Raw genomic sequence first — 21,569 nt, 5'->3', positions numbered from 1 at the left:
ATGTCGTCGGGAAAACGTTTTTTGCATTTTTTTTGCTGGAAAACACCACCTGAACACTACCACATTCAACAATTGACTCATCACAAACCAATCACCACCACTTGAGCATCACCAACCGATTCCGACGATGGTTTTAGAGTTTCGACGACCTCAATAACCAGGGCTTTTAATATAAAAATGTTCCTAAAGGTTCAATATAAAGTTACCAATATGTTTGGGACGAAAATGTCGAATTTTCGGGAAAAAAAAGTTAGTTTCCCAGCCAAAAACGTTTTTCCGGCGACTTACAACTAACGGCGTTAGGATTCTGTTAGTCGCAGACCGTTAGGAACAAATATGTTAAAAGTTGAGACCGTCAACAACCAATTCGTTAGTTGAGACAACAATGTACAAAAAAAGATCATTAAGATTAATAAAAATCAATATAACTTCCTTTAATGTTTGTCACGATACTTTTATCTTTCGAAATTTGGTCTTTTAACTTTGGTTGAAATATATAACACTTTTACAATAAAAACTTTTACACTTTTAAATTTGCCCACATTTTTTTATCTTAACAAATCAAACAATAAAACTGATTGAGTTTCTATCACAACATGTAATAGCTTTCGAACTTGTAACACCTTTAGCGTGCTATGTTTACTAATAAAATTTAAAGAAATAATAATAACAAAAAAGATAAATTGTATGTGACTCAATGATAGAGCACTTACTTTACTAGTGAAAGGTAGGGGGTTCAAACCTCACTATCATCAACTTGTATGGAAGATATGAAGGACGACTCTAACTTGCCAGCGTTGCTTAGCTGGTGGTTTACATAATAATAATAATAATAATAATAATAAAGTGATGGTCAAGCTAGACGTCACAGATTCCCACATAATACGTCTGACTGAGTAGACTAGACTAGTGACTAGAATAGAATTTGATGCGATGTCGTTTAGCCTCTTTCTTTATTTCTTTCTTCTCATGCCTTCAGCATCCACACCACTTACTATTATTATTACACACACCGTCATCTTTCTTCATCATATGCACTTTACTCTCCAATAATAATAATAATTAACTAACTAGGTTAAGTTTCGTTACTCCGCCGCCGATGTCGTCATCACCGGCGCCGGAATATTCTCCGCCTTCTCCACTCCAGCCGTCAATTCTCGACCCTACATCTCCGCCGTCATCTTTTCCCCTATTTCCTCCTCCGGTAAATGCAACTGGCTCTGAACCTAATCCATCGGATCAAAATGGATCTAATAATAATAATAATAATAAGTCTACTACATTGGTTACGCTTGGAGTTGGAATCGGCATTGGTGGTGCGATTGTGCTGGTGTTTGTTGCCGTGTTTGTTGTCTGGTATAAGAGGCGGAAGAGACGCCGTCGGATGGATCATCACCTAGGGTTTCAAGGTTAGGGTTTTCTTAATTTTGGAAATTAAGTTAAATCTGGAAATTTTAAGGTCTTATTTATGCTATATATATGATAATATAAATCTTAAGTTTATATAATTGATGATATATTTGACTGACAATTCATATGATTTATTTATTTATTTAGACTGTAACAAGTGAGAATGCCAGTGGTAGCAGCTTCAAGTGAGGGTTGTCTGTGTGCGGTTTTTCGGCTAAACTGAAACGATAACCAAAGTTTCTGTTTTTTGTTTTCTCAAAACCGTTTTCTTTCGGTTTTCGAGGTTCAATTCGGTTTTGGATTCGGTTTTTTTGGTTTTGCTAATCGGCCTAGTATTTAATTAATAATGAATAATATAATACTGTATATTTTGATCTAGACTATTAAGAGCTGATAAAAGATACATTTAAAATGATTTAATCTCATACAATTTGCAAAACATAACCGATTAGTGTTATAAAATAAATCAAATATACAAGAGTATAAAACATAAACGAAGAGTATAAAACATAAACAATTCAAAATTGGTTTTTTCGGTTCGGTTATATACAATAATATAAATATGAAGTTTATATAATTGATATATTTGACTGACAATTCATATGATGTATTTAGACTGTAACAAATGAGAATGCCAGTGGTAGCAGCTTCAAGTAGGGGTGTGCGTGGTACGTTTTTGGGCTAAAACCGAACCAATAACCAAAGTTTCTGTTTTTTGTTTTCTCAAAACCGTTTTTTTTTTCGGTTTTCGGGTTCAATTCGGTTTTGGATTCTGTTTTTTCGGTTTTGCTAATCGGGTCTAGTATTAAAATAATAATAATAATTAGTATAATACTGTGCATTTTGATCTAGACTATGAAAGATACTTACATTCAAAATGATTTAATCTCATACAAATCGACAAAACATAACCGATTAATGTTAAAAATATTACAAATATCCAAGTGTATAAAACATAAACGATTTAAAATTGTTTTTTTTCGGTTTGGTTTTTCACAAAACACAAAACCGAGCCAAAACCAATATTTTGGTTTTTTACTTTATATTAAAACCGAACCCTCGGTTTCTAATTCGTTTTTTTTTTTGGTTTCAAGTCGGTTTTTTCGGTTTCGTGTACACCCCTATCTTCAAGTAGATATGGATCACATTTTCTGTTAAAACAGTGTACCGGATGCTATGTTTTTTAACTGTATCCTTAGTGATTGCACATTTATTTGAAGTATTTATGGAATTCTATCTAGTGTAAAGAAATGTTTTCAGTTGTATTATTATTATTCCCGACTGTATACTTGGTCATTGTACATTTTAGAAAGCAGACTTCTATAGTGGGAACAACAGGGTAGTGTTTAATGAAGTGAGATTGGAAAGTTATGTTCATACTTCATATGTACATTGAGTATACCTAGATTTTAATTGAATTAGGCCTGAATGGCTGAATGTACAATTAATTTACAGCACTGATGGCTAACTTTTCTGTGTATCCATGTTGTGGTCAACATCTTGCAATCCTCGTCTTTGATTGCCCAAAACTGATCCTCAATGACCCTATTTTTCATTAGAAACTCTACTAGTAGCATTCTCACCAAAAACAGTTGTATCTGTTTAATATTGTGAGTCATTAAGTAACCTTAAAACTAGCAGCGTTGCCGTTCTCTAAGCATAAATGTCTCAAATCAATCTTATCCATATGTAACGTTAGGCCATGGGATATACTCTAACCCCAACATAGGTTAAAATGACATGGCACTTTAAAGATGGATTAAACCACTCCCCACTTGTGTTAAATTTGTCAACATGCATGATAGTTTCCTAGGGTTAATCTTACTGAACTTGAACTTAAACCAATTATTGTTTTAATAAATATCCATAGGAGAGTCAAAGTCAAGGGCTGGATTTGGGGAGTCAAAGTCACGGGCTAAAATAGTGGGGGAGTTCCCAGCACTTATTTAGAAAAAAATAGGCCCAGGTCATATCTTTTTCTTTGTCAATGTCTTGTTTATTTTGATTATTATAAAGTGTTCCTGTATTGGAGCTTAGGCGGTTAAGCCCCCTCTTGAAGCGGGCCAACTATGTTACTTTTTCAATAAAATCAAGTTTTTCTTTTCTGGTACATATCATGTTTCTTCTTGGTTCACAAATGATAACCATTATACTCATCAGCTCAAGTAACTTTAATCGTTTACATTCATACATGGACACATAGTTGAAATTAGTATTCTGCTGTTACTATACATCCAAGAAGATACATTTGGACGGTCTTTGTAGAAAAAAAATCATTACGATGGTCTTTGTAGCAAAAAATGAGCTTCTGTGGATATATATAAAATTCTCTTCTAGAGATATTTGGAAGTCCCATGATGGGACTCCGATTACTAACCTCAAATTTAACTGTAATTACTTATTTGTCACTTGTCAGTGTCTTCTGTCTAATATAGTTCTATCAGAGTTGTTGTAATAATTAGTTTTCATTTTCCTGTACCTACTGGCTTAAGTTACAGTATCATATTGCAATTTGTGATCTTAAGTTACATTATTAAGCGTATCTTTTTTTGTGGTTATGCATTGTGTAGATGGCCTTGGCGGTGCACCTAAAAAATGGCAACAGAATGCCCCTCCATCGAAGGAAAATAAGAAAGGAATGCCCCCAAATTTTACTAGTTCACTATCTAAATTTCAGTCATCTTCATTAGGCTCTTCAGCCCCCCCTCGACACCATTCAACAAGCAGTACTGGGTCTGAAATACCCCATCCAACTAATACGGGGCATGGAAACAGCAAGACCGTATTCACATATGAAGATTTAGCAAAGGCAGCAGATGGTTTCTCGGAAGCCAATCTTCTCGGTCAAGGTGGCTTTGGGTATGTTCATAAAGGAATCCTTCCAAATGGAGAAATAGTTGCCATCAAACAATTGAAAGTTGGAAGTGGACAAGGGGAACGTGAATTTCAAGCTGAAGTTGCTATCATTGGTCGTGTTAATCATAAGCATCTCGTGTCATTGATTGGTTACTGCACTTCTGGGCTTCAAAGGATGTTAGTTTATGAGTTTGTTCCAAACAACACTTTGGAGTTCCATTTACATGGTGAGTGAAATTTTATTCATGAAATTAAGCATCATATCATCATCTATAACATGTTTGGCAAACTTAAACCTAATTCACACCGTTATTTGTGTAAAGAACATTTTTAATAGAACAATAATGCACTTGAAGATTTGTTAAAACAATAAATTAAGCATCATATCATCATCTATAACATGTTGACACATCATCAAAGGCATTTTTGTGTAAATCATCCATAAATAGTTTGTTGATATAAAATGGTAAAATAGTGCTTTATATTTGAACCTTGCCCTTATTGCACACCTTGATAAACAACTCACTTCGTGTGAAACTTTAATATAACAGGAAATGGAAATGACCTCTTAAACTGGGACAGGAGGATTAAAATTGCTCTAGGATCAGCAAAAGGATTGGCATATTTACATGAAGACTGTGAGTTTTCAGTTAGAAACCATTCTTTGGTTTTCCTCTGTAGTTATTTTATCTTTTAAGATATAATTTTAAATAATTGTTGGAACTAATTTACATTGCAGGTCACCCTAAGATTATTCATCGGGATATCAAGTCTACAAATATACTTCTTGATAACGATTTTGAGCCAAAGGTAGATATTGCTTGCATCACATATAGATGAAGCCTTAAAGTAGATTAAGATTTCTTCATATTTTTTCTACTTATTTTCTAACATCAAGTATCATCTTATGTCAAAAATCAAATTCTTTTATTTAGGTTGCAGATTTTGGACTTGCTCGATTTACTCCTGAAACAGATACTCATGTTTCCACCCGTGTGATGGGAACTTTTGGGTCAGATTTTTTCACACTCTCTTCTCATGTCGTATTAATCACAAATCAATTGCCTTATCTATCCTTTCCCTTTTCTTTTAATTATTATGAATGGATAATTATATTATTATATTTTCATATGTAAACAGTAAATGAATACATGTTTTCTCAGCTATTTAGCTCCAGAGTATGCTCTTACTGGGAAGTTGACTGAAAAATCAGATGTTTTTTCTTTTGGTGTCATGCTTCTTGAATTGATTACCGGACGCCGGCCGATTGATAAAGCTCAATTTTTGGACGATAATATTGTGGACTGGGTGAGTTTTTTGCTTTTATCAGTTTGGCAATTTTCTAGTATGTGATGCTTTTAAACATCGTTAATTTCTATACACAACCAACGTGAAAACATATATCCTAATAACATTTGTTTTATTTATTTATTTTTTGTTACTGAATATTACTAACAGCACACATCTTATATTTAGGCAAGGCCATTGCTGACTCAAGCATTGGAGGATGGCGATTTTAGCACATTGGTTGATGCAAGATTACAAAATAATTATGACCTTACTGAAATGTCTAGAATGATTACTTGTGCTGCCTTTTGTGTGCGCCACCATGCAAGACGAAGGCCACCTATGAGCCAGGTACTTTTACTAACCTTTCATGTGTCACCCATGTGATCAATCTTTGAAAGGTAGATGTGGCAAAATGAGTAGCTAAGGCGGGTTGAGTATGAGTTATAACAGGTAATGTTAAGTACAGTTGAAATGAGCCATGTTGAGTTGACCTGAAACAACTTTCTTCAAGAAGATTATATTTTAACGAATACTTAGCGTGTCAAAATGAATATAAGTTTTCTATTTCTTTTATAAGAAAAAAATTCATAAAAAAATTATGGTGTTTTTGTGCATTTCAAGTGTACTTTAGGCGACTTTCAATCTGTTTTACTTTAATCTAAATTTTAAAGAAGCTACATAAATCGTCCATGTGGGTCGGCCAAAATGATGAATTTTTTATTTGGACTTTCAATCTTATAATCAAGTCCCAGAATAAGTTTGAAATCATCTAAGTCAACCCTTTGGGGATGAAATTTCGGATATAATAAGAGTTGGTTTACAAAGTAGAGTAACACGAGTTTATTAAACTGAGTGCAGATAGCTCGAGCTTTAGAAGGAAGCCTGTCACTAGAGGAATTAGACGAGCGTGTGAAACGTGGACATAGCCGATTAAACGGTTCCCAAGAAAGCTCAGATTTTGAGACAGCCCAATACAGAGAAGAGCTAAAAAAGTTTCAGAAAATGGCATTTGAAAGCCAAAACAACTCTAGCGTGTGGAGCGCGCCCACCAGCAATTTGGGTCAACAGCCATCTGGATCTAGCAGCGAGGCAACTCGTGATCTGGAGTCGGGTATCCATCAAATACCAATTGATTGATTAAGGTCTATAAAAATTAATCCAGTTTGTAGGATTTTTTTTTTACTTTTATAGTTAGTTAATTGGAAGATTGTGTTTACATAGAGATGATTGTTTTATCGTTGTACAGAAGGACAATAGTCAAGTTTATGATTTGGTTGGTTTTAGTTTTGGTTTTGGCCGGGACCAAAAGGTTTCTGTATGGTATTGCGGTGTGTTTTAAGTTTTGTATTTTTTGACTTCAAGCTAATCCACCTTTTGGTTATCTGTTTTCTTTTGCTGTTTATGTTTATTCAACATAACTTTTAAATGCTATACTTGTAACGTAAAAAAATCAAGTTACAGACCATTTGCCTATTTACACCCGTTCGCTCCTTGCCCAGGCGTATGAATACTCGTACGCTTCATGGTCATGCATATGGATATATGCTTATTTGCTTAGGCGTATGACATAAATATTAGCAAGTGAATGATGACATTATTTGGTGAATGAGATGGTTTTTGCTTACCACATGGAAGACGTATTTTATAAAAATTTTCTCAAACGCAATTTTTCTACGATACTTTGAATAGTGAGAGGGGGGGGGGGGCATTATTCTTAAAAATTTTGGCGATAATATTTTCCGTCTAAAATGTGTGTCTACTGGCCGAGAGGGATAACACGATTGATTAAAAGAGGAGTTTCTTAGAGATTTTTGAAGATATGTACAAGATCTTGCCGAATTTATCAAGGAAAAGGGAGATAAAAATTTCAATGAGTTTATTTTGATTGGTATCTTCCTATGTTTACAGAGTTTCTTAAAAATTACTGCAATTCGGGTAGTATTACATGCTTAATAAGCTACGTATGACCAAGTTCAAGACTAATCAACTACTCTTCGATTGCTAATTGATTAGTTCGAGATTGAAACCTGACTTTGTTGGTTACGGGTTTTAGTTCGTTTACTTCTTTCTGAAGGTTTTAATTCCTTACAATGTTGGCTACGAGTATTTGGCATATTGTTTCTGTGAAGGGGGCAATTTTTGAACGGGTTAATTTTACTAAAGAATACAAACAATTCTTGTCATTGGTTTAAAGAATCTGATTATTCAGGATTGATTAATGAAGGTTGGAACTCTGCATCATATGCCCAAAGCATTAGCAACTAAGCCTCGAACACGTTACATTTTCAAAACGTTACATTTTCGAAAACACATGACAAGAACATCCACATCTTCTGTTCTTGAATGTTTCTCGTCACTGAGTGTGACAGGAAATGTGAGCTGGCCCAACGGGTATTCAACAACATGTGATCGGCGCATTCACGAGTTGGATCCGAAGTTGTCTTCTTCTTCCAGCAAATCGACACATTGTCTGTACATAATGTCCGATGTTGCTCAGCCAACAACCTAAAACGCTCAAAAAACGGTTTTCGCGAAGAAAAGTATAAAATTGATCAATTAACGATCCAAAACTGTTAATTTCGGTGAACAAATGATTAGTCTGATATGTATTGACGATTTCAAAATCTTGTGATGTGATTTTATGGAACGATTTCATGAAATACGAGTATTAAACAAAAACCTAATCTTTGCTGACTGACACCACATGACGCAAATTATCTCATTTTGTAACCCTCCACTCCACTACCCGTCACGTCGCGCGGGCCAGCTTAGAAGTTAAGTTGAGAATAAACAACCCCACGTCCCCACCCCTATCTTGCGAAAGTCAATTACAAACTGTTAGGAAAATTCCATGATGTCTTTCATTTTCCAACTCGGTCTCTAGGTACGATCTCTGTTCATTACATCTGAATTCATGATCGTTATCTTCTTAAATTCAACCTTACTATGTTTCATGTTTAGTCAGGGGGTGTAGGATTCCTTTTTTTCATCAACCTTATGACTTATAAACTTTTCTCTTTAGAAGATAACTTTTAATAATATTAACACAAACCCATACACTTTTTAAAGGTTAATAATACAGTTGGCAAACCATAAGACCTTATGGATAAGGCAAAATAAGAGTGTCCTTAACTTATTAACTTAATGGGTTTGATTTACATATCACACCCCTCTAACCCTTAAAACCCATTATACTCCTATTAAAAAGAGTGTCTCTTTTAGTCATTTTGGTTCTCCTACACATAAGTTATTCCAAACAATTTTTTAAAAACTTATTATAAAAAATCCATAAGTTTATAAGTCCTTTTAACAAAAAGACTTTTTTTTACTTAAATAACCAATCCCTAGTTCTAAAACGTTCTATATCTTGCTTTACAAATGCTATTTCAAAGCAATTTGATCAATGTATCATATGTGGGTGCAGATGTAAAATTTTCCTGTAGAATAATTTTACAGGGAAAATTTAGTCGAACCGAGCAAATCGAGCAAATTTGTTTGTGAGTTCCGAGTATGCTATTTAGGCTATGTGTAGTGGAGGGGCTACAAAAAGGGGTGTTTTGTGCCATGTGTCGCCCAGTTAGCAATAAAACTTTTATATAATAAGTTATAATGTTATTATCTAAAAATAAAAAGTTATAATATTAACATATATTATGTTAAAGTATAACATGTTATAATTTTTAGATTTTGTTATATAAAAGTTTATGTTACTTTTATAAGTTTTTTTTTTATTTTTATATTATAACAGTATAATGTATTATAAAATTTATTATTATAAAAGTTTTTTTATATTTTAATAACTTGCTATCTTTATATCAAAATGGTTAAAATTAAATAATATTACATAAGCAGAAATTCCATAGGTCCTCACAAACAAGTTTAAATTACGCCGGTCCTCACAAATAGCTTACTCGGAACTCACAAGCAAATTTGGTCGGATCACACTCGAATTTGGTTAGTTTGACCAGTTTGGAGTAGATATTTTATGCAAAAAAATTGGACAAATTTGTATTATGTATACCATTTCTTACTTTATGTGAAATTCAGACTGATATCTGAGAACTACATTGAGGAACAAGTTACACTGCTGAAGAAAGATGAGTGTGGTCGGATTTGATCTCGGGAACGAAAGCTGCGTGGTGGCAACTGTCCGGAAAAGGGAAATTCATGTGGTTCTTAATGATGAGTCAATGTGTGAGACTCCAGCTATTGTGTGCTTTGGTGACAAACAACGGTTTTTTGGAACAGCTGCTGCAGCTTTCAGTATGATGAACCCAAAGAATACCATCTCCCAGATTAAGCGTTTAATAGGCTGTCCCTTCTCGGACCCTGAGTTGCAACAGGATCTCAAGACATTGCCATTTTCGGTTACTGAGGGACCCGATGGTTTCCCGTTAATCCATGCTCAGTGTCTTGGGGAAGCAAAGACGTTTACCCCGACACAGGTTATGGGTATGGTGCTTTCAAACATGAAGACGATAGCTGAAAAGAATTTGAATGCAGCAGTTGTGGATTGCTGCATTGGGATACCTGTTTATTTCACTGATCTTCAAAGACGAGCGGTTATGGATGCAGCTGCTATAGCCGGGCTGCATCCTTTACGGTTGATGCACGAAACAACTGCGACTGCTTTAGCTTATGGAATATACAAAACCGACTTGCCTGAGAACGAGCAGTTAAATGTATCCTTTGTTGACATCGGGCATGCTAGCATGCAGGTATGCGTTGCCGGCTTTAAGAAGGGTCAAATGAAGATATTGGCTCAGTCTTTTGACCGGTGCCTCGGGGGGAGGGATTTTGATGAGGTTTTGTTTCAACACTTTGCTAAGAAGTTTAAGGAAGAGTACAAGAATGATGTGTTTAAGAATGCAAGGGCGTGTTTGAGGCTTCGCGCGGCATGTGAGAAGCTCAAGAAGGTACTTAGTACAAATCCAGAGGCACCGATGAACATAGAATGCTTGTTGGAAGATAAAGATGTTAGAGGTTTTATAAAAAGAGATGAGTTTGAACTAATTAGTGCGCGGATATGGGAACGCTTAAAGAAGCCTCTGAAGAAGGCTCTTTCAGAGGCTCAAGTCACAGTTGATAATATATCTGTTGTGGAGGTTGTTGGTAACGGTTCTAAGGTTCCAGCTGTGATTAAGATTTTGACCGAATTCTTTGGGAAAGCGCCTAGTGGAACCATGAATGCAAGTGAGTGTGTTTCCAAAGGCTGTGCGTTGGAATGTGCCATTCTTAGCCCCGCCTTCAAAGTTAAAGAGTTTTCGGTATAATCCCTTTGTGCATGTATCTGCTTTAATATGAAGATTCTAATTTGGATTGCCTTTTTGTTTTTTCTAAAGGTCCAAAAAAGCTTTCCGTACTCAGTCGCTTTAGCATGGAATGGAAATGCGGAGACTCGACAAAGCTGTATTGTTTTTCCCAAGGGAAATGTAATTCCCAGTGTGAAAGCTTTGACTTTCTACAGGGCTAGCACATTTACAGTTGACCTACAGTATGCGGATGTCAATGAACAGCAGGTGCGCACACAGCCAAAGATCAGTACTTACACGGTATAAGTTGCTCAAAGACTCAAATTTTAGGTGGCTTTTATGATTTGTTTTCATTGCCTAAATGTTTATGTGCACTCTTATTTGCACAGATTGGTCCATTTCAAACTACAAGTGGTGACCGCGCCAAGGTCAAGGTTAAAGCCCGTTTGAATCTGCATGGAATTGTCTCTGTCGAATCTGCACATGGGAGTCATTACCAAAATAGGCAATTGGCCTAAAATTCTTACAAAAATAAGTGTTCTATTATTGGTGTGCACTCCGTACCAAGGCGTTTCTGACTTTTTTTTATGTTTTTTTCATTTCAGCTTATTGAAGAAGAGGAAGTTGAGGTACGAGACAATCCTGTTCAGATGGAGGCAGATACCGAGTAGATTTCTAACGCATGAACTTCTTTTTAGGATATTAATATTTTGTATATTGTTTATTTGCTATTCAGGTGGAAGCTCCAAAGGAAAAGGTAAAGAAAACCAACATACCGGTTGTCGAGTTGGTGTATGGGGCAATGCTACTTGCAGATGCGGAGAAAGCAGTGGAAAAGGAGTTTGAAATGGCGTTGCAGGACCGTGTTATGGAAGAAACAAAGGACAAAAAGAATGCTGTTGAATTTTATATCTATGATATGAGGAACAAGGTAAGCTAATATAATAATATCACCTTCACAACATTATTCAACATATACACTTGAAAGACCTGACTCACAATCTCCCGTGTTCTCAAGCTACACAATGAATTGCACGAGTTTATCACGCAACCAGAGAGAGAAGCATTTAAGGCTAAACTTCAGGAAACCGAAGATTGGTTGTATGAAGACGGTGATGATGAAACTAAAGGTGTATACATTGACAAACTCGAAGAGCTCAAAAAGGTTTCCTCTTTTAGCACTTGATCTATAATGTACACATCCGTTTCAATATATTTATATTATACATATGACTGACTATGTTGAAATAATTGCAGCTAGGTGATCCAATTGAACAACGGTACAAGGAGCACTAGGAAATGTTAGTTTATTTTATTTTTTTACATGTGTTAAGAATCAACACGTCTTCATCTCTTTTGCTTTTGATACATTTGGGTCCCTTGCCCCTGAAGCTATTACGTTTCTTAAAAAAGTTCAACGGGTCGTGCACAGTAACTTATCGATGCCAAAGAACTGTAACTTTGTTTTCAGTAGGATCAGGGTTTGCCAAAGAGCTGAGATTACGTCATTATGATGAATTTTTTTAAAAAAATTCCCCCATCATTTTAAAATGTCCATAACTTCTCATTTTTGTTACCCTTTGTAGAATAACTTGACCCTTATAATATATATTATTAACTAATTCAATTAGTGGACCATAGCATATAAATAAAAAAGTATAATAATAAGGTAAAAAGTATAGAAAAGTAACTACATAAAACGTTAGGCTTTATTAAATTGTACAATATGTTTGAAGAATGAAATGATGTAATGACAAATTACTTTTTATGTCCGATTATGAAATGATGTTTGTATCCTTATGCTCAAATTGTGAAATAACTTTTTCGTCCACCCCTTATGCTTAATAATTTGATAATATAGATATAGATATGGATATAGATAATAACAAAAAGAATATCTAACTTAATTTAAGTATTAATTTCTATTTGACATTTTTTGTCCATAAAAAATAACCAAATAATGCTTCAAACAATGTGATATAACAGGCCGCATCACAGGCATTTAGGCTTGGTTCTAAGCCAGGTTTTGTTCTCGGTGATTCAATGCATCCTTCTGTTAAATGGGCTGAGGAAGAGATTGGAGTTGATCAAGATGAACTTGCTAAGGTGTTAATTTATCTCATTTTGTTAACATGCATTGTTTTTTGTACACATATTTATACTTTCATTTTTGCATTCATGAAAGCCCTGCTTGCGGTCCGCGCATATAATGTATATATGTGTGAACCCTCGGATGGGCAAAAGTGAAATTGCACTAATTTTGACGTTATTTTACTAATCTCGTGAAAATAACGTTAAAAGTGGCAGAAGGTTAATCAGACATCATATGATGGCGTTGATAGTCGAAAGACAAGGGTACATGCACCAATCAGCCGGTGTCCCGATGGTTGAGTGCTATGTGCCTTAGTCCAAGGCTTGATGCAAAACTACTATCGAGCCGGGGGTCTCACCTGAAGCAGCCTCCCTATTCCTACGGGGTAGAGGTAAGGCTGTCTACATCTTACCCTCCTCAGACCCTACCATAGCTTTGCTATTGGTGGGATATACTGAGTACGATGATGATGATGATTTTTGCATTTATGAATTATAAAATGTTCTTTTTGTCCTTATCATGTAATTATGAAATGACCCAAGGAAAAAGATAAAATAGTAATTTCATAAACCATGAATTATGAAATGTCCTTTTTGTTATGAAATGATATTTGTACCCATCACTCTTCCTTTATATATAATCTAGATATAGATATAGATACTTGGTTATCTTATTTTTTTAAATTAATTATATTAAGGGTGAGAAAATAAGAAGTGTGAGAAGAATTTTCAATATTCAAAAAATTATAACTCACAAACGAAATTGTTTTTTTGCAAAACTGCTTCGGAGCCTCTCTAAAACGCTATTGTATCCATCTAAAAGAAAAAAAATCACATCATCATTGTGTCTAACATTAGACACAACGGATACCATTAGACACAATGATGATGTCATCAAAAAATATATATTTTTTAGATTGCTACAGTAGCGTCTTAGAGAGGCCCTGAAACGGTTTTTCAATAAACGATTTCGTTTGTGAGTTATGATTTTCTAAAGTTTTTAGAAGTTCGTTTCACCTTTTTCATTTTTATTTCCCTTTTTATTTAAACATTTATCTAATTATTAGATAGGACTAGCAAGAAACTAAAACCTCCTTAAAAAAACCCACCAAAATTGATATTACAAAAGTCCCTTTCTAAAAATCAAATAGAATGCATGTTCGCGACTCGATTGTTATAAGGGTTGTTCACGAGTCGAGCCAGGGTGGTTTCGAGCCCGGGCTTGAAATTAAACGAGGCATCTCAGCTAAGGCTCTAGCTTGATTTTGAAGCTAAACGAGATTTAAATCGAGCCAACGAGCCGAGCCATGATCGAGCCGAGCCTAGGTCGAGCCGAGCTTGGTTACAAAAATGAGCCAATTCAACTCAGAATGTTTTAAATCAAGTTTTTTTAATTAGTTTTATTCAAGCTTTTATCGAGCAAGCCACAAGCCCGAGCTTCGAGCTTTTTGAACAGCCCTTACATCTCTATTTCCCTCATAATAATTGTCAAGGGTAAATGGTTGAGTTACATTCCACTAAATAAAAAAAACCAATAACAACTAAAAACTCAATATCCATCAAATTAAAAAATACCTAAAAAACCCCTCTTTATGTTCAAAACGGCCAGAAGGCGGTAACAAACTGAACTCGCTCTCACCTACTTGTTCTACTCTGCTAATTTCTACTCGTCTTCAAGCTTCGATCCATTCTGTGAATCAGTTTCCGTGAAGGTTAGTAATTCACATTCAATTTCTAAATGCAAAAGAATTTGTGTTCATGAAGAAACACTAACCGGACCCCGGACAGATTACTGATAACCTGGGGGTTAGATAGATGTTTCCCACGAGGGGTTAGACCCTTTGAAGATGGTTCTTCTGATAACCTGCAAAACAGACACCGTGAGCTCGTCACTGAGAAAGGGGGGGTTCCTCCTTGTGACCACCCTCCGGCGTGAGAATCAGACTAGATTGCTCTTTAAATATAAAAGTATATTAAGAGATTGCTAGAGCAGATATCAGGTATAATATGATGATAATGTGATAAGATATGATAAGATGAGATGGTCATACCATTTGTGGTATTTATAGCCGAAGGTAGGTTTCCAGGGAGGTATGGCCGGCTGCAACAGTGTTCCTGTTCCACCAACAGTAGCCTACGCACGTGCCCTGCTGGTAGTTGGTGGGTAGGTAGCGGCTGATAGAGACCAGGCCTGCTGTATACTATTCCTTTTCCACCAACTGCCGGCTACGCACGTGGTATGACAAGAGTTGGTGAGTAGGCAGCGGCTAATAGTGACATACAGTGTAGGAGCATGCTGCTCGCCATACTGTTGTCCATAAGCTGTCGTATCTTTAGTCAGATCTTTTTCCCATACCTCGTCAGGTACAGTACAGAAGATCTTCCCGTATCGTACGGACTGGCTTATTTGGGCGGGAGTATTCCCCCTCCCGCCCTTATGCGGGATTGTTCCCGGCTTCGCTCATTCCTTCAGGTGACACTGAATGAGAGCTAAGTGCCTTGTGCGTGTAGCCTTGCTGCGCGGGTGGCCTTACCTAATGGCTTGTATCCGAGGCTGCGGGGACAGGCGGAGTCCTTCACCATTGGGAGGCATTTCCTGCGGGACCAGCTTGCGTACTGCGCGTAAGGACGTCACGTCTCTGAGCATGGTTGGTCCTGTGGATCCAGTTGGTTTCTGCGCAGACGTCCCTGTTTAAGGTGAGTCTTGCGGGTCCAACTGGGCTCTGCTGGGACCTACCTCTTCAAGTCCCCCCAGTCCAATGTTCTTCTCATGAGTGTTTAATAAAGTGAGGTGAACTTTTGGACTTTAAGCAGAGGGTTTTGAAAAGGGTTTTTTAAGGTTTTCCATGGGGATTCCTCCCGCGGAAGTCCTTGTCACTTGCAGAAATTCCCGAGTTTCCTGCTTGGTCTTTGGGTATGATGCGGGTAGGCTGTAACCTCCTCGCAAGTCAGGAGCGTTGAGTCCCACTTGTGTGGATTCTCCGTGAGGTTTTGGTAGTTTTGAACATAGTGATCAATTATGTTAAAACCACCAATTCCATCCTGGAGCTTCAAACAACGTAGTTCTCGACGTTCCCGCTATGCGGGGATGTTATTTCCGTTTACGCAAGCATTGCCCATAAGATCCTTCTTGGTTTCAATTCCCAGCGGAGCGCTAGGTATGTGAAGGGTTTTGCCTTAACACTATACCTGCGCTCGTCTTACGGTTACTTTACTTCCAAGGTATTCCTGGCGTCAATTCCCTGCGGGTGCTAGGTATGTGAAGGGTTTTGCCTTTACACTGTACCCGCACCCGTCTTATAGTTACTTGGTTGCCGAGGAATACTTGGCTTCAATTCCCTGCGGGTGCTAGGTATGTGAAGGGTTTTGCCTTAACACTGTACCCGCAGCCGTCTTACGGTTACTTGTTCGCCAAGGTTTGCTTGGCTTCAATTCCCTGCGGGTGCTAGGTATGTGAAGGGTTTTGCCTTAACACTGTACCCGCAGCCGTCTTACGGTTACTTGTTTGCCAAGGTTTTACTTAGCTTCAATTCCCTGCGGGTGCTAGGTACGTGAAGGGTTTTGCCTTTACACTGTACCCGCATCCGTCTTACGGTTAATTGTTTGCCAAGGTAAAGGGTATTTTCCCGCTTACTTTTTAATATTTTCAAATTTTGAATTTTGAAATTCGAAAGGTTGGTAGAAAGATAGGAACAGTCCAAACCTCTGAAACGTCGTGCGACGGTCTCTTCTGACTGTGTCAGGACGTGCAGGAAGTTATGGTGACGTGACATTATATGGTCATTCCAGACGCTTTTTCAGGCGCGTGGGCGCGATTTTTCGGGCGCGTGGCCGCGAAATTGCTGGCACACGTCCTGTCAACAGCTGTTGCCAGCCTGCTCTTTGCCACGTGTCATAGTTTCATTGCACCTTCGATTTCTCTCTCCTTCGCATTAAATTCACCGCGTTAATTGCGATCACTATATAAAGGGGAAGAGGGTCATTTGTAATTCACATCTTCACTTCTTCTCTTTCATCTCTTAAGGCGATTTCTGGTGAATACTCTCTTATTCAGTTGAGCATTCCTCCGAAATCGTTTCTTCTTCCCTTGCAATGTCTTCCCATGATGCTGAAGCTGTAGCCGACGATAGGAGTACTGCTGGCGAGTGCCAGTGTGCTCTACCTGTCGATCAGTACCAGTATGTCGTAAGGAAATTCATGCTTGAGTCTCTTGAGCCTGAGTTTCCTGAACCCCACCAGACTGTGTACGATGCCCCCAGTGGCAAGATCGGGGTATATGCTGCATTCTTTGTTTATGGGAACCTTAGGTTCCCATTGACAAAGTTTATGTACCGTGTCTTGGAGAGGCACGGTGTGCACCTGACCGAGGTGCATCCGATGGCGATTGCCAAGATCCGGCACTTCGAGTGGGTGTGCCGGATTCTGGGTATTGAGCCCTATGTGGACCGCCTGATGACCTTCTATAGTTGGAGGTGCATCCAGGGGTGGTACACCTTGACAACCCGGATCAAGGGTTTGAAGATTTGCGCGACCGAGCGCAGTCTCCGATCGTGGAAGCGGGAATTCTTCTACATTTCTGCCCGCGCCGTCCCCATTGCCATGAAGTTTAAAAATGGCCAAGCAATTCCGAGCCACCACGCCACCAACTACCAGGAGGCGGAGTGGTTTGCGAAGATATCCCGGGTCCAATCTCCGGTTTACCGGTTTGCGGAGTCCGGGATGGTGATGCTGGGGATGAGCCGGGTATGGAAGGAGGCGTCTCAGGTTCCCATCCTTCTCGAATACGGTTTGAACTCTACTCCTTATGGTATGTCTTGTCTTTCTTGCTGATATGAGTTTGTCTTCTAACTGTTTATTTTCTTTCAGAGGGGAACAATTTGGAATCGCTCCTGTACCCGCGGGAAGCTGACGGTCCCGTGCGGGTGGGTACTCGTGCTCTTGACGAGAACGAGTTGCCCATCCTGGAGCAAACAGCGGATCGGTTTGTGGAGGTCTATCCGCTGGGCCACGAGATCCTGAGCCACCGGCGGCCAGGTAAGGCGTTATTCTCTCCTCCACCCCTCAGTGCTGTACCCGCTGCTGGAATTCCTGACATCCTGTCTTCTTCTGAGGAATCCGCAGATGGTCCTCCGTTAGTGCGGAAGAAGAGGGCTGCCGGCGGGAAAGGGAAGGAGAAGGCGGCCTCCACAGCCGATCCAGTGCTCCTATCTGACACTGAGTCAGATAGTGAAGAGGTGGTAGGGAACCCCGGTGGTGAGAAGACCACTGTTCCGGAGGCTACGACTGTTACCTCCGGAGAACCAATGGCGACGACGGTGACCGGCATCAAGAGACCGGCTCCATCGGGTTCGTCCCCGCCCGTCCGTACGTTCAAGCTCAAGAAAACCCGTAAGTACAACTCTTGGCTTTTGTCTTCGTAGTTTAATCTTCCAAGTCTTTTAACACTTTTCTTCTTTACGTAGGTGTGGATGTTTGCGCATTCCAGGGTGGAGCGCAGAGGAGTACCTCTCCGCCGATGACGGTAGGCTCGGTCAGCCTATCTGAGGCGACGACCCAGGCGCCTGCGCCTGCTTCCGCTGGATCAGTTGCTCAGTCCCTTGAGCCGACTGTTCCAGCCGAGATGACGTCACCGCCGGTGGTAAGTGCGATTTTTACAGCATCTTTCACCGAGCCGGCGGTTACGATTGCTGCGGATTCTGCGGCAGCGACTGCGGCGGCTGCCACCATGCCCCCGCCACCGGCACCGACGGCCGGCCCATCAGGTACGCATGGGAGTACTCGCCAATCCTTGCCACCTTCCCATCTGCCTGACCTTTTGGATGGGTTTCCTTTGGGTTCAGGTGATGGGTTCGGCGGCTATCGGCCTGTTATAGACCCTACAGGTGCGTAGGGTTCCTTTGGCCCTTTTTTACTTATATATTTTTTATCATCTTTTTCCTAACTGCTTTTTTGTTTTTTTGCAGTGTCGGATTCCAATGAAGTGTATGTTCCGCGATGGAACATACGCCGAGGAACAACCCTTCGTACCCCTGTGGAGTGCGTGGAATGGGCTCGCCACGCTGCTCCCCATGGTGCGTTGGGGGAAGCCATGGCTAGCTACCAGGAGGGTAGGCTAACCAATGAGCTTCGGGTTCTCCAGGCCCGGATGCAGCCGCGCGTCGAGCTGCTTTGTCGTGAAAACGACAAGTTAAAAGCAGCTCGCGCCAAGGATGTATCTCAAGCGCGGGCTCTTCGGGAGGAGAACCAAAAGTTGGCCGCAGCTGCTGCGGAGAAGGAGAAGGCCTTCAAGGCCCTCGAGGTTGAGGTTCAAGCGCGACTCGAGGCCCGCTCCAAGGCTGCCCAAGCTGTTAACGAACAGCTTCGGCTGGCTAAGGAGACTGCGAGGAACGCAACCGAGAGGGCCACCAAGGCTGAAGCCGTTGCTGAGCCTTTACGCGTGGAGAACGAGGAGCTCAAGGCCAAATTGGAGGCTCTCCAACGTGCTCATGATGCCTTGGCGATGGAGGATGCCAAGAAGCTTCAAGAGATCCTGGACCAGAGGGGCGTGCTTGATCACACCGAGCGGAAGCTTAAGGGCGTTGAAGAGGCTGCTGCAAAGGAAGTGCTACTTGCCAACCTTAACAAAAGCGAAGCCGAACGCGCCTGCACCCAAGCTCAAGCCGCCCTCCAAGAAGCTCTGGTTGCCAAGGAATGGCTTCTTCGAGAAGCGTTGCCTCAGGTATGTTTGGCTTTACGTCTTCACGCTTTCCTTTGTACATAGAAGGTGTTTTGACACTTGTATTTTCTTTGTAGGTTGTGCATCGGGTCTTCTCAGAGACTACTTACGATGATGCCATGAGCGCAGCCCTCAACGCTTCTCATGAGGATGGGGAGAAGGCCGGCTTCCTGCTTGGTCTAGGGTTCGTTGAGAAAGGCATCCCGCCTTCCAACTTCACTTTGTTCGATGCGGACACCGAAGCTGCATATGACCAAGCGGTGAACCAATACGCCGCCTTCCCGCATCCGGTGGTGGAGAAGGTAAACGAAGTTGCTGCTGCTGATGATGGGCTAGCTATCCTCAAAGCTTTCCTTGAACTGCCACGCTCTACTGATGGGGCTGGTCCAAGTGGAAGTGGCCCTGAAGCCTAATCCTGAAGATCCCTTCCCATTGCTAGGATAGTCTTGTACAGATGTATTTATTTTCTTTTCGTAGGCGGGTAGTTACCCGGCCATTCTTGTAATAATTCGTTTATGAAATATTAATCTTTTTGCGTATAAGATTGTTATTTCCTTCTTTGGGTTTCTTGCTTTATAAACTTATAACTTGCATACTTGGTTTAAATTAACAATTTTCCAAGTGTAGAATAAGTTAACCTGTTGAACGTGGTTGATAATGGGTTAAATTTTTGCTTCCTCTTTCGTGATTGTGCGGGTAGAACCGTCACTTGCACTTAGTAGGATGGCTAAACTTTAACCTTCATCTGACCTGCGTGTAGGTTTTCCTCATCTTTTGAGGATAAGTTAACCTTTGAACGTGGTTGATAATAGGTGTGAAGTTTTGCTTCCTCTTTCGTGATTGTGCGGGTAGTACCGTCACTTGCACTTAGTAGGATGGCAAAACTTTACCCTTATCTGACCTGCGTGTAGGTTTTCCTCATCCTTTTTAAGAATTTTGTTTTGAACCGTTCGACGCGCGGTTGTCAATAGGTTAGTGTTCAGTTTCCTCTCATGATTCATGCGGATAGACCGGCACTTTCATTTAATGGGATAATTGAACTCTTCCCCTTTAACTGACCTGCGTGAAGGTTTTTTCCTGTTATTGGGTTTGTGCGGGTAGGACCGCCTTCCCACGCAACGACTTCACGTAATGTGAATGCCGTCACCAGTGTTGCATAGTTTAACCGTTCGACGCGCGGTTGTTGATAGGTTATTGTTCAGTTTCCTCATTATGATTCGTGCGGATAGACCGGCACTCTCATTTTTGGGTGCTGAACCTTTCCCCTTCAACTGACCTGCGTGAAGGTTTTTTCACATTATTGGGTTTGTGCGGGTAGAACCGCCTTCTCACGCAACTTCACATAATGTGTATCGTCATATTAGTGTTCAGAAAAGTAAAATCATCAGCTTCGATGTTCTAAAGAGAATCATTTCCATTAGAAGTGGCTCTTGGCCTTTTCTTTACAAATTGGAATTGATTTACATGCAAACTGTGTAAATAAGCTCCCCTCCATATTGTTGGGATGGGAGTGCCATCGAGCCGATACGCACCTGGTTCGGGATCTCGTTCTTTACGCAGCATGTAGTCTCGACATTGAAGCTGGAATTTTTATTCGTGTTTTCCCCAGCTGGGGTTCTACACGCACCCGCCTGCTCAGCCTTTATTGCGCCACGAGGTGCGCGAGCGTCCCATCTCTGACAAATGCTTCAACCATGTCTTTTACGTCTATGCATTCTTCAGTGTTGTGGCCTTTTGTCTTGTGAAAGTCACAGTATTTGCTCCGATCAGCATCGTGACGATGTCGGATTATTGGAGGCTTTGGCCACGGGAGCTCTTCAGTGGCGAATATCTCAGTGACGCTTTTGGTGAGTGGCGTCCATCTGGAGTTCCGGTGCGGCTGTACATTATCCCTTCCGCCCAATCGATGTTGCAAGCCGGATGAGGTGTCAAAGTTTACCCTTGACTGCCAAATG

General features: G+C 39.9%; 1 protein-coding gene and 1 pseudogene across 1 annotated transcript; both read left to right on the top strand.

Moving 5' to 3' along the window:
- Positions 1 to 842: 842 nt before the first annotated feature.
- On the top strand, positions 843 to 6,935 carry LOC143576472 (proline-rich receptor-like protein kinase PERK15). Its single transcript, XM_077060549.1, has 8 exons — positions 843 to 1,409; positions 3,981 to 4,493; positions 4,818 to 4,904; positions 5,006 to 5,076; positions 5,202 to 5,278; positions 5,430 to 5,574; positions 5,743 to 5,904; positions 6,415 to 6,935. Exons 1-8 carry the CDS (start codon positions 1,100 to 1,102, stop codon positions 6,691 to 6,693), a joined length of 1,644 nt encoding a protein of 547 aa, XP_076916664.1. The 5' UTR covers positions 843 to 1,099; the 3' UTR covers positions 6,694 to 6,935.
- Positions 6,936 to 9,589: 2,654 nt separating this feature from the next.
- On the top strand, positions 9,590 to 11,266 carry LOC143576470 (heat shock 70 kDa protein 14 pseudogene; annotated as a pseudogene).
- The last annotated feature ends 10,303 nt before the right edge of the window (positions 11,267 to 21,569 follow it).

This window comes from Bidens hawaiensis, unplaced genomic scaffold, assembly GCF_021521415.1.
Source record: "Bidens hawaiensis isolate Kalapana, Puna unplaced genomic scaffold, B.hawaiensis_p1.1 tig00028226_1, whole genome shotgun sequence".
Lineage (NCBI taxonomy): Eukaryota > Viridiplantae > Streptophyta > Magnoliopsida > Asterales > Asteraceae > Bidens > Bidens hawaiensis.
This window is presented reverse-complemented; position numbering and strand designations above follow the sequence as displayed.